The following is a 13,415-nucleotide window of genomic DNA, read 5'->3' as shown; positions in this document are numbered from 1 at the left end:
GAGTATTGTGTGTAGTTTTGGTCACCGAATTACAGAAGGATATTAATAAGGTTGAAAGAGTGCAGAGAAAGTTTACAAGGATGTTGTCGGGCCTTGAGAAACCGAGTTACAGAGAAAGGTTGAATAGGTTAGGACTTTATTCCCTGGAGCGTAGAAGAATGCGGAGATTTGATAGAGGTATATAAAATTATGATGGGTATAGATAGAGTGAATGCAAGCAGGCTTTTTCCACTGAGGCTAGGGGAGAAAAAAGACCAGAGGACATGGGTTAAGGATGAATTGAGAGAAGTTTAAAGGGAACATTGTTGGGGGGGGGGGCTTATTCACACAGAGAGTGGTGGGAGTGTGGAATGAGCTGCCAGATGAAGTAGTAAATATGGGCTCACTGCTAACATTTAAGAAAAACTTGGACAGGTACATGGATGAGAGGTGTATAGAGAGATATGGTCCAGGTGCAGGTCAGTGGAATTAGGCAGAAAAATGGTTTGGCACAGCCAAGAAGGGCCAAGAGGCCTGTTTCTGTGCTGTAATGTTCTATGGTTTTGACAGAAAACAAAACTTTGCCACCAACAGTATCTCCTAACAAAACACTGAGAGTGCACCACGACATCTGTACACTACCTGAGGTTTGCTCATTGCAGAGATCTGATCATAGTTCCAAATGGTGAGGAGCAATTTAAATGTATGCACGCAGGAGTCAAGTCCAGATGGTGGGTCAATGCAGCCAGTAAAATCTGAAATTTACCGTTTAGAAAGTTTCTAAGAATAGCTCAGTACCCAATTCGAATGTAAATGGTGAACTTCCCAGGCCAGGCAGATTATTTGGAAGTACTATAAGGTTAAAATGGAACATAGTTATCGATAGTTTTCTCTGATGAGTTTAATCAACAACTAATGTGGGAATCTAACAAGTCCTTAAAAAAATGGAGAGATAAAGTGTGAGATATGATTTGTGGAACACAATGGAAATAAATCAAACAGCAAGTTCTGCACATTTTCATCTCAGTTTCTCTTAATTTGCATACTAAGAAGGATAATTTTACTATGACCTTTCCAGCAAGATCCAATTCAAGATTCTTCATAAAATACAAAAAAGTAATTTCTGCAACAATCTATTATAAAACATGAATGTAAGGAGCAGTGAGATTGTTTCTCCAAAATGGTACAAATCAGTTTTACTTTGATATTGTCACCCATTTTGTATTGACCACTTGGCAGGTAGATGGACTCACAGCATTCAGAGCAATTTAAAACAATGCAATCATTTAAAGATAAACCATTCCACATGGGGATAAAATTGTACTCTGTACAAAGACTACTAATGTACTAGATGGTACCATATGTATTTGTTGTTAGATTATTTACTATTATTCAAGTGCTTAAGGTACTTATAAGATACTGACAACCATTAATTTAGTGAAGAAATATGTTTGCTTCTTTTTGGTAATTGCTGTGGGATCTAAACACCATAAGATTATTTGTGAACATGAATTTAGTTGTTCTCTTACAAATTTTACAGTTGAAAATACAGTAAAATTGATAAGATTCATCAGTATGAATTATTAAGCCTACATCAAATTTTAGTGATGCTCTTTGAACCTGCCAAGACTCTGCATAGGTAGTATAATAAATACATTGGCATCTAGGACAAGTCTAACTATCATCCAAATCCTGAAACAAAAAAGTTGAAGTGGAAATTACACTCAGCTCAAGAATCTAGGGTCAATGAAAACACAGAAGTTGTTGATGATTTTCTTTGCTGGTATACACGGTCACTTTCTATTCATTTCTGGTTGGTGGGATCTGTACCAAACTTGGAGTGAAATCAATGTCTGTCTTTGTATCACTATGTTAATATTAGCAAGTAATCAGCAAAAGAAGAAATCATTTGCTTACAATTCCTATTTCCTACAGGTAAACAGAAGAGATAAAAAGGTGAACTGACAAGTGCTCCAGTCCAATTCAGATACTTAAGATAATATTTCTCACTCGGGAAAACATATACTCTATTTTCTTATAGTTGTCAGTTTAATAAGTGGCTAACTACACTAGAGAATTTGGAGAATCAAACCTGGGCTTTGTTTGAGACATTGGGGACCCGAGTCACCCCAACCACGATCGATTCCAGCTGCTATCATCCGGGATATGGTACTGCAGCATTAAGGCCAGGACCAACAGCATCTGGGACAGCTTCTTCCACCAGGCCATCAGACTGATTAACTCACACTGATTTGAGTGTATTCTATGTTACACTGAGTGTTATAAATTATTATAAATTACTATGATTGCACATTTACACAGAGACATAACGTAAAGATTTTACTCATGTATGTGAAGGATGCAATAAAGTCAATTCAATTTACGTGATGAAGAAGGTTGACAAGCATTTTGCTATATATTGATGGAAGAAGATTAGATACTAAGATGTAATATAAAAACTGTAAATCAAAAATCATGGCACAAAATCTAAATGCTGTGGATTCTAACCTCAATATTCTTCTCCTGCAGGTGTTCAAGTTCCCTTGAAGATTCGAAGTTTGGTTCATTATCTGTTATTTGTGTGAGGTCTTCATTGATTTCTTTATTATTGTCAGGCAGTGTAAACATACATGCTTTGAGTTCTAGGTTGTCCTCAGTGGATGAATTAATTGCCAATTTCTCATTAACTGATGACAGTGTCCCATTGACTGGAAGAACTGTTGTCATTAATGGCATTTTGTTGATTGCTGCCAACAATTCTACAGGCAATGCATCCTGTCTTTCTGCTAACAATTCAGTTGTTGCTGCACCATCGCTCAATGCATTGAGAGAATCCATAAGGGGTGACAGATTTATTGTTGTCAGAGAGCTACTTCTAGATTCATTGCTTAGAGGTCTTAACAAGTCCATTATTAGTATTTCATTACTTGTAGATTTGGAGCTTGTATTTTTTTCAAGATTCCCTTGTGCTGAGATCTCTTCCTGGGGTAAAGCTTGTGATAGTGAACTTCGTGTTGCATTGGTTGTTTCTGCTTTAGAAATATTAAATGATCCCACAAGGGAATTATGACTTGAAAATAATGATGGCATATTGGATGCACGGTTTCCTACAGACGGTTCATCAGCAAATGCTATTCTCCTCTCTTGTGTCGATATGCAGGAGGTAATAAGAGCTCCAGTGATCAGATTTATTTCTGGAGTACTTTCATTATCTGAAATTTCCTAAGAAAAAAAATAAACATCTTACTTTGATGGATTACAGAGATAAATAAAGCATAGAAACTCAAAGGAAGAACTTGTGATGCCTTTAATTAGTTAGAGTCATAGAGTAATGCAGCACAGACACAACTTTGGCCTAACTAGTCCTTCTACCCAGTTGCCTGTATTCAACCCATGACCCTCCATCTGCCTCTCCTCAATGTACCTGCCCAAATGCCTCTTAAATGTTGCAATTGTACCCACTCCGATCACTTCAGCTGGCAGCTCATTCCAAGTACTCAACACCCTCTGTGTAAAGAAGTTGCCTCTCAGATGCCTTAAATCTCTCCCCTCTTATCTTGTACCCATGGCCTCCAGTTTTGGATTCCATATCCTGGGGAAACGACTATGACTTTATGATTTTATAAACTTCTTTCAGGTCACCCCTCATTCTTCATGGCCTCAAAGCAATACAGTTCACTATTAACACCCCTCTAAAGTGGGCTACCAAGCTACTCAGTTGTACCATAACCACCATGGTAGCACAATAAATTAATCCAGATGGATCATGCTCGAAATTGAAAATGGCAACTTCACTTGGGGCCTACTCCACACTCTAGCCTACTAGAAAGTCAGACCCTCAAAAAAGGAAAATACAGTAGAAGGAAGGTAGTAGCCCTCAGTGCTGACTCCTAATGCTCATGACATCCGGTCAAGTACAAGGAAGGAAATGTTCTTATGATTACTACCTATTATTCTTCCTGAATTACTCCCTGTTGAAAAGTACTTGGAAGAAGCACTGAAATCAGAAATGTTCTAAAGGGGAACGTCAATGTTCATCAGAGAAGCAGCGTAGTAGCACGATCACTGATCAAGTTGAATGAGTTCTGAAGCACATTAACTACCAAAACTGGCTGTGTAGCATATAATAAGCTAACCAACAGGAGGGATAAAATTATTTCACCTTTGTCGCATAATCTACCGTTTGCAGCAGTACCTGTCAATTATAGCACTACTGGAGACAATAGTGCTATAACTGGCTCCTTATGGAAACAAGGTTCCGAGTTCATATAGAGGAAGCTTTCCTTCGTATTGTATGTCACTATCATTATGTTAAATGGAATAAATTCAAAAAAGATCTGGCAGATCAAAATTGGCACACACAAAGCACTAAGGATGATCAGCAGCAAACAAATTTATACAAACATGATGTATAAATTCATGACTTGGAAAATTCCACACTCTGTTAATACATTAACCTACAGAATCAACATTGGCCCAATGTGGAATGCAAAAGTATTTAAAAATGAGGTGCCAACCTGATGAAATTGCAACATTAAAGTACATACTTGAAAGCAGCAAAAACAGCACATGAGAGATGTGACTAAGTGATCCCACAACCAGCAGATCAAATCAAAACTTTGCAGTCCTAAGACATCAGGTCATGAATTATAATGAATAACTAAACAGATAGTGGGAGGAGAAGCACTATGCATATTCCCATCCTCATCAGTGGAAAATCCTAATGAATGAGTTAAGACCAACACTTCTGAACTAGTAGTGTCTCTAGACAAGCAGTTATAATAGCTAATGGAATCTAACAAATAATGTGCAAACTTTGCCAAGTATGTTCTATTCATAAAAAGCTAACAAATCTATTTCAGATAATTATTCTAATCTCCATCATTAGCAAAGTGATGGAAGATGTCATCAAGAATTGTCACATACGAGCGCCAATTTGGGCTTCATCTAAACTACATGACTCCAGACATTATCCCAGTATATGTTGAAACAAGATCTGAAGTCTAGAGAAATGAGTGTGATTGCCCCAGACATCGAGGCAACATTTGACTAAAAGCAGCATCAAAAAGATTGAATTGAAAATTGAAGTCTATAAGAAGAAAAAAAAAACAAAAAAATAATCCAGCAATTGTAGTCATATCTTGCACATAGGAAGATGTAATGATTGTTTGAAGTCAATCATCATAGCCTCAAGTCATCATTTTTGATGTTCAAGGCAATAACCTAGTTTCAATCATCTGCAGCAACTTTGTTGATGATCTTTTTATCATAATGTCAGAAGCTGGAATGTTTGCTAGTTTATCACATAGAGTTCAAGTCCATTCTCATTTACTCAGAAAATAAAGCAGGCCATGGCATGAAAGCATTCAGGCATGGGCTGAAAAGTAGCAAATAACATTTGCAGTACAAAAATGCTAGCCATCCTGAGAGAGCCAAACCATCTACCTTTAAAATTAAGTGGTACTTTTCAAGTGAGTAGCATAACTCCCCAAGTTTGTCAACAAGATTTTCAACCACAATCAGAAAAATTAGTTACTCTTCACTTGGAGAACCAGCTTTCATGAAAAGCATCTATCATACCAAACCTGATTTCCTAGACTGCTGTACCTACACACTCACAACTTCACGTTGCTCACATTGAAGATTAACCCTATTTTGCAACTTCAAACACCTTATAGCAACTAAAAACTAAATATATGTGCACTTCTCTTTATAGATGAGCTTGAAATGAATGCCTCCCAGTCACCTAAGGCCTAATATAAATGCAATAAGATTTTCTTATTCTTATGAAAACTGACATATCATTTGCACTCCTAATCACTTGCTGCAACTTCACTAAGACATTAAATATTTTTTGTAAAAGCACATCCTTTGAACACCAACATTATTCAATCCATGATGGGCAAAGTATACAAGAATGAAGCACTTTGTCAATTAGTTGACAGTGTCAGGTGGCAGAAATAAGTGTAGTTGCTGTTACTAAGAAGGTGATTGGAGAGCTGACAAGTCTGATGGTAGATAAGTCACCTGAACCCCTGGGTTCTGAAAGAGGCAGCTAAAGAGATTCTGGGGGCTTCAGCGGTTATCTTTCAACAATCATCAGCTTCTGAGATGGTTCCAGAGAACAGGAAAAATTGCAAATTTCGCTCCACTGTTTAGGAAGGGAGGGAGGCAAAAGACATGAAATTATGGGCCAGTTATCCAGACTGTAGTATTAGAGTCCATTGTTAATGAAGAGGTTTCAGAATACTTGGAGGTACATAATAAAATAGACCAAAGTTAGTGTGGTTTCCTTAAGGAAAAGTCAAGCTTGACAAATCTGTTTTTGTTTCCTCAAAGTCTTTGAGGAATAGACAGAATAGACAAAAAGAGTCAGTGGATGTTGTTTACTTGGATTTTCAGAAGGCACTTGACAAGGTGCCACACGAGGCTGCTAAACAGGAGCCCTGGTATTACAGGAAATATATTAGCATGGATTAAAGATTAGCTGGCTGGCAAAAGGCAAAGAATGGGAATAAAGGGTGCCTTTTCTGGCTGGCTGCTGATGACTAGTGGTGTTCCACAGGGGTTAGTGTTGAGTCCATTACTTTTTTCATTATGTGTTAATGAATGGATGATGGATTTTGTGGCCAAGTTTGTGGATGAAACAAAAATAGGTGTAGAGGCAGGTAATGATGAGGAAGCAGGGAGTTTGCAGAACAATCTGGATAGATTAGTAGATTTGACGAAGAAGTGGCAGAAAAAAATACAGCATAAGGAAGCGCATAGTCACGCACTTCGGTAGGAGGAATAAAGGCTTCGACTAGTTTCTAAATGGGGAGAAAATTCTGAGATCAGAGGGGCAAAGGTTCTTGGGAATCTTAGTGCAGAATTCCCTAAAGGTTATCTTGCAGATTGAGTCAGTAGTAAGGAAGGCAAATGCAATGTTAGCATTTATTTTGAGAGGACTAGAATATAAAAGGAAGGATGTAATACAATGACTTTTTAAGGCATTGATCAAATTACATTGGAGTATTGTGAGTACTTTTGGGCCCCATATCTAAGAAAAGATGTGCTGGCATTGGAGATGGTCCAGAGGTTTACGAGAATGGTCCTAGGGAAAAAGGGTTAACATATGAAGTGCGTGTGATGGCTGTGGGCCTGCACAGAGTGGAGTTTAGAAGAATAATGAGAGATCCTATTGAAATGTACTGAATATTGGAAGGCCTAGAGAGTGGATATGCAGTGGAGGCATCCATTAGTGGGAGAGTATAGGGCCAGAAGGCACAGCCGCGGAAGGACATCCCTTTAAGTTGAAACGTCCACTAATGCCTTTCCTCCCACAGATGGTATCCAATCTACTGAGTTCCTCCGGCAGATTGTTTATCACTCCACATTCCACCATTTGCAGTCTCATGTCTCCATTATCCACATTGAATTGTGTAAAGGCGGTAACGTTTTGACATGCCTAAGTTTAAATGCAGTAAATACTCAGTGCACTCTTGTTCAAGGTATTAATGTACGGAAAAAGCAGAAGGCTTCAAGATTAACTTTTAAAATGATACATTACGTTTAAAAGTTCCATTTATATAAGGCTGCCACCTTCTGTATTCGTGTTCTCAACAGAACTACATTCAAAATGAAAGATCAGTGAACTTGTCAAATAATAACAGCTGTCTTTCTCTAATCTCATTCCTTTCATATACAGCTCTTTTGGAAAATCAACATGGCAAAAATTTACATGTTTTATTTCTAAGTGCCTTAAGTACAACATATTCAGAATAAAGATTGTAGATAATCAAACAGAATTTAGTTAAATATTTGGCTATGGATGAAGTACTGCAAGTACAAGCAAAGCAACTGCAGACAGGTGAAACTAACATCAGTAATGGGAAAGTTACGGGAGAGTATTCTGAAGGGCAGGATCTAATGAGGAACAGTTAGATTAGCTTTGTACTTGTGAAATACAGTCTCACAAATTTGAATTTTTTTGTCTAAAGAGGTGACCAGGAAGATCAATGAAGGCAGGGTAATAGACTTTAGCAAGGACTTTGACAAGGTTACTTGTGTTAGGCTAGAATAGGTTAGATCACATGAAATCCAGAATAATTTAGCCAACTAGATAAAAAAATTGGCTTAGCAGAGGGAGTCAGAGGGCAGTAATGGAGGGTTGTTATTTAGACTGGAAATCTGTGACCACTGGTGTGTAGCAGGGATTGGTACATTGTTACCTGCCATCTATATTAATGATATGGATGGCAATGTTGTTAATGCAGTTAGTTTGTGACGCCACAATGCAGGACAGTGAAGGAAGTGATCTAAGAACACAATAGGATCTAGGGAAATAGGACACATAATAGCAGATAAAATTTAATTTAAACAAGTGTTAAGTATTACATTTTGGTCAGTTAAACCAGAACAGGAATTGCACATTAAATGATCAGGCCCTGGAGAGTGTTATAGAATCATAAAAGTGAATTGGGTCATTCAGCCCATCAAGTCGGCTCTGCCATTAATCATGGCTGATTTATTATTTCTTCTCAAACTCGTTCTTTTGCCATCTCCTATAACGTTTGACACCTTTACTAATCAAGAACCCATCAACCTCTGCTTTAAATATACCCAACATTTTGGCCTTCCCAGCCATCTGTGGTAACAAATTTCACAGATTCACCAACCTCTGGCTAAAGAAATTCCTTCTCATCTATGTTCTACAGGGATTTTTTTCAGAGGCTATGCCCTCTGGTCATAGACTCTCCCACCACTAGAAACATCCTCCCCACATCCAATATCCGGAACAGGGATGGCCAACCTATGGCACATGCACCAAAAGTGATGCATTGGATGATTAGAAGTGGCACATTGCACCCAGAGATAATAATAAAAAAGCAAGCCTACTCATGCAAAAAGTATTAACCAAAAACCAATTTGTAGAAAAAAAATCTCTAACAGGAATTCAAGTAGCTTAGAGTTAGAAATGGGTTTTACTGAGAAGAAATCTAAAACTTAGCAATTATTTTTAGCTATTTTATTATTTTGTGCACATCTTTTGGCAAATGTTATCTTCTTTCACATTAATATTTTCAATTTTTAAAAAATGTTCAATGAGTCAAACTAGGAAAGAAGGACTTTTGTTCTGTAGTCATTCCATAACTGTTCACTACACATTTGATACTTGCTTGATCCTGAGGTGCCAGGTGTCTGCACCAGCGGTGCGTTGCAGGTTTTTGCCAGTCAGTTTAAAACTGACACTCCTGCGCTAGAGTTGTGCTTTGTTCATCCTTTGTGAACATTTGCATTTTGTACTTTTTCCAAAATTAAGCCTTGTTTTTACATTCAGTTACTCATCACAGTGCAAAAGAAAATGAGCAAAAGAAAACCAGGAAGTGATAGTAAGTGTGAATTCAATGAACAGTGGGAAAATGAGTTCTTATTTATAGCGGGTCTGTCAGGAAAAATGTTGTGCATTATTTGTGCAAACACTTTCTCACATAATAGAAGACATGATTTTAATAGACTATAAAACACAACATCAGACTGAAATAGAAGGGAAACTGAAGCTAGTGCTTGGGTCTGAGTAACGGAAATAATATGTGATTAAGAAAAAGGAAGAAATCAAAAGAAGACAAAATATATTTGTTAAAGTCACATTAAGGTAAGTAATGTTTATTTTGGTTTAATATTAAATCAATATATCATGTAAAAATGCTAAATATGTCTATATAAACATATTTTTACAAGAATTGAATGGGGGTACAAGAGTTGTATGGCGCATCTCAACTTGTGTGAAGAAGCTGACTCATGGAATGTAACAGGTTGGCCACCCCGATCTAGAACTTTCATTATTGAGTACTTTTCAATGAGCTGCCCCCTCATTCTTTCTATACTCCAGTCAGTACAATCTCAGAGCCATCAAATGCTCATTATTAATTAACCACTTTATCCCCAGCATCATTTTCATAAATCTCTGAGTCTTCTCCAATGTGAGGACATCATTCTTTATATATGGGCCATAAAACAGTTCAAAGTGCTCCAAATGTGGTCTGATCCAGTATTTTACATAGCCACAGCATTACATTCTTAATTTTATATTCCTGTCTTTTCAAACTGAATGCTAACACTGCATTTGCCATTCTTACCATTGACTTAACCTTTAAGTTAACCTTTAGAGAATTATGCTCTATCACTTCCAACTCAACTTGCATCCCTGATTTCTGAATTTTCTCCCCATTTAGAAAAGTCTATGCCTGCTATGCACCAAGTGGGAATAAAGGGGGCTTTCTCTGGTTGGCTGTCAGGGACTAGTGGTGTTCCTCAGGGATTAGTATTGAGACCATTACTTTTCACATTGTTTATCAATGATTTGGATAATGGAATTGATGGATCTATGGCAAAGTTTGTGGATGAAACTAAGAAGTTATAGAGGGTAGGTAATACTGAGGAAGCAATGCGATTGCAGCAGGACTTAGACAAATTGGAAAAATGGGCAAAAGATGGCAGATGGAATACAGTGTTAGGGAATGTATGATCATACATTTTGGTAAAAGGAACAATAAAGCAGAATATTATCTAAATGGGGAGAAAATTCAAACATCAGAGGTGCAAATGGACTTAGGAGTCCATGTGTAAGGTTAATTTACAGGTTGAGCCTGTGGCAAAGGCAGCAAATGCTATGTTGGTATTTATTTTAAGGAGAATAGAATACGAAAGCAAGGAGATAATACTGAGGCTTTATAAGACACTAGTCAGATTGCACTGGGAGTATTATCAACAGTTTTGGGCCCCACATCTCAGAAACGATGTGGTCATTGGAGAGAGTCCAGAGGAGGTTCACAAGGATTATTTTGGAAATGAAGGGGTAACATATGCACATTTGACAGCTTTGGGCCTGTACTCACTGGAATTTAAAAGAATTCGTAGGGATCTCATTGAAACCTACTGAATGTTGAAAGGACTAGATAAGGTGGATGTGGAGAAGATGTTTCCTATCGTGGGGGTATCCAGAACTAGAAGGCACAGCCTCAAAACTCAGGGGTGACCTTTTAGAACAGAGGCAAAGAGGAACTTATTTTTTTAGCCAGACTGTAGTGAATCTACCACAGACTGGAGTGCAGGCCAAGTTCTTGGGCATATTTAAAGCGGAAGTTGATAGTTTCCTGGTTGCTCAGGGCATCAAAGGTTATGGCAAGAGGGCAGAAGTATGGGGTTGAGTGTTATCTGGGATCAGCCATGATGGAATGGCAGAGCAGACTTGATGAGCTGAATGGCCTAATTCTGCTCCTATGTCTTATGGTCTTTATTTCTTCTACTGAAGTGTATGACCATACATTTCTCTACACTGTATTCTGTCACTTCTTTGCCCATTCTCTCAACCTATCCAAGTCGTTCTGCAGACTTCCTGCTTCCTCAACACTAGCTGCCACTCCAACGATATTTGGATTGTTCAAAAGACATTGAGACAGGTACATAGATAGAAAAGATTTAGATTGATAGGGCCAAATGCAGGAAAATAGTAACAGATCAGATCACTGCACGATCTAAGAGCAGTATGATTCTGTAGATATGTCAGGGTCTATTTCTACCACTGGACTCCTTGAGAAAACCAGCAACAAAATATAAGTTTAAAATTGAGAATAAAGCATTCAGCTCCAGGATTTATCAAAAAATTCTGATTCATAAGGAATTGGTAACACATTAATTATATAGCATATCTAAAATAATTTACCACTTCTAAACAAATACAACTTACCTGTTGACTACTCTGGGCTGGCAGATCATTACTCATCTCAGTATCCAACATTGTTTCATCTGTATCTTCTGAATCTTCTGTACGGTAACATGAATTAACAATTATAAACTTGAAATTGCTTCTAGAGTATTAAAAACACTTAAACTTGAGGGGAAACACTAATATTAAACCAGAAAAACATGCATTAGGTTGTTCAGTTCAAATCTAAACTTCAAATCGAGAGCAAATATTATCATGTAGTGCTACTCTCAGGTATTTCTGAATCTTAAAGATACACAATCCATCTTTCAACAGGAAAGATGATTAACCAAATCTAAATGGCAGCTCAATACATATTTCATGTTTTAGTTTACTATTGTAATTCACTATATTTCAATTAATTTGAAATCTAGTTTTAAAACACATTGGTTCATAGCTTGCAGCTGAATGTCATCTTTCTTTGTACTTTGTTAGCAATCATTCCTTCTGATACACAACTTAATTTTAATTTAAGTATTTTCAAAATTTTACACTAGTCACAGTGACTGTCTAATAGGTCATAAATTTGTATGTGTTTATTTCAAGGAAGTATACTCTGTTCCTCTTCCACTGGCATGAAAAGACATATTGATTTATTGCTCACAATAGGAGAGCACTATCTGTTGAGGTGCACATATGAAGTCATATTGTTTTATGATCACATAAGTGTAAGCAGAGGCAAACTGCCTGATATGTTCAAAACATTTGAAAGATTAAATTATTACAATAACCACTTTATTCTTAAAACTGCACATTCATAAATCAAAATTACATGTTACAATCAGCACATCTTTCAACATTAAGGCACATATACACAACTTGAATAAGTGCTTCTATTAAGGTCATAGAAACATTAAAACCTTATTCTTATCATTAGTTTACCAATTCCTGATATAAGTTATTTTGTTCACTGTGCTATTGGATGATGCACTGTAAAACAAGCTTTCCAGAACATGTACACAAGCGTAGAAAGTTGAAATTAAAATTAAATGCCAAATGAAGTCACTTATTCCTGCTACCATCATGTTTCACTTCACTTTCACTGAACAAAAATGATCTTCTCTGCACCAATACGTCTTTTTAATCTGTATAAAATTACTTAACTGGGCCTAGATATGGAATACACAAGCTCACACATTTATTTATTGGGTTAGAATCTTTAATGGTTTTATAGTGATGGTTTTGAATGACATAATAAACCACACAAGCAATACTCAAATTTAACCACAAAATATCAGACAGTATTGAAAATTGCTCCCATTTCTATTCATGATAAGGTGCAGACTAGCTACTGCAATTAGATCACACAAAGCTATGTTTATAGGTTTTAAGTTCACTGCACTCCCTTTTTTAAAAACATGTTGGATGGAAATAGAATATATTAGAGTATATTTTCATGCACATTTAAGCGCAATACAGATGCTTCAAATTTGAAATAGAAAGTAAAAATGCTGGAATTGCCATTGCTGAAGTTACAGGGCATTTCCAATAGCTTTGGTTGTCAAGATTTAACATTTGCTATGTTTCTTAAAATCCTATCAAACCATGTTATATATTTACACTAACTAACCACATTATCTCAAATGTAATCTCAATGTTGAATACTCAATGATTCCAATTAATATCAGAATTGTTGACTAATAAGCAGAGAGATGGATGGAAATAAATTTCAGTAACATTCACAATTCCT

General features: G+C 36.8%; 1 protein-coding gene across 1 annotated transcript in view; it reads right to left on the bottom strand.

Annotated features, from left to right (window-relative positions):
- The window catches only part of LOC132396483 (ankyrin repeat domain-containing protein 31-like), a 137,956-nt gene that overhangs the window by 86,715 nt on the left and 37,826 nt on the right, over nt 1-13,415 (bottom strand). Inside the window, 2 exon segments of the mRNA XM_059974024.1 lie at nt 2,488-3,201; nt 11,708-11,781. Coding sequence (XP_059830007.1) covers nt 2,488-3,201; nt 11,708-11,781 — 788 coding nt within the window.

Source organism: Hypanus sabinus, chromosome 7, assembly GCF_030144855.1.
Source record: "Hypanus sabinus isolate sHypSab1 chromosome 7, sHypSab1.hap1, whole genome shotgun sequence".
Classification (NCBI taxonomy): domain Eukaryota; kingdom Metazoa; phylum Chordata; class Chondrichthyes; order Myliobatiformes; family Dasyatidae; genus Hypanus; species Hypanus sabinus.
The sequence above is the reverse complement of the archived record's forward strand: the minus strand, read 5'-3'. Positions and strand labels throughout refer to the sequence as shown.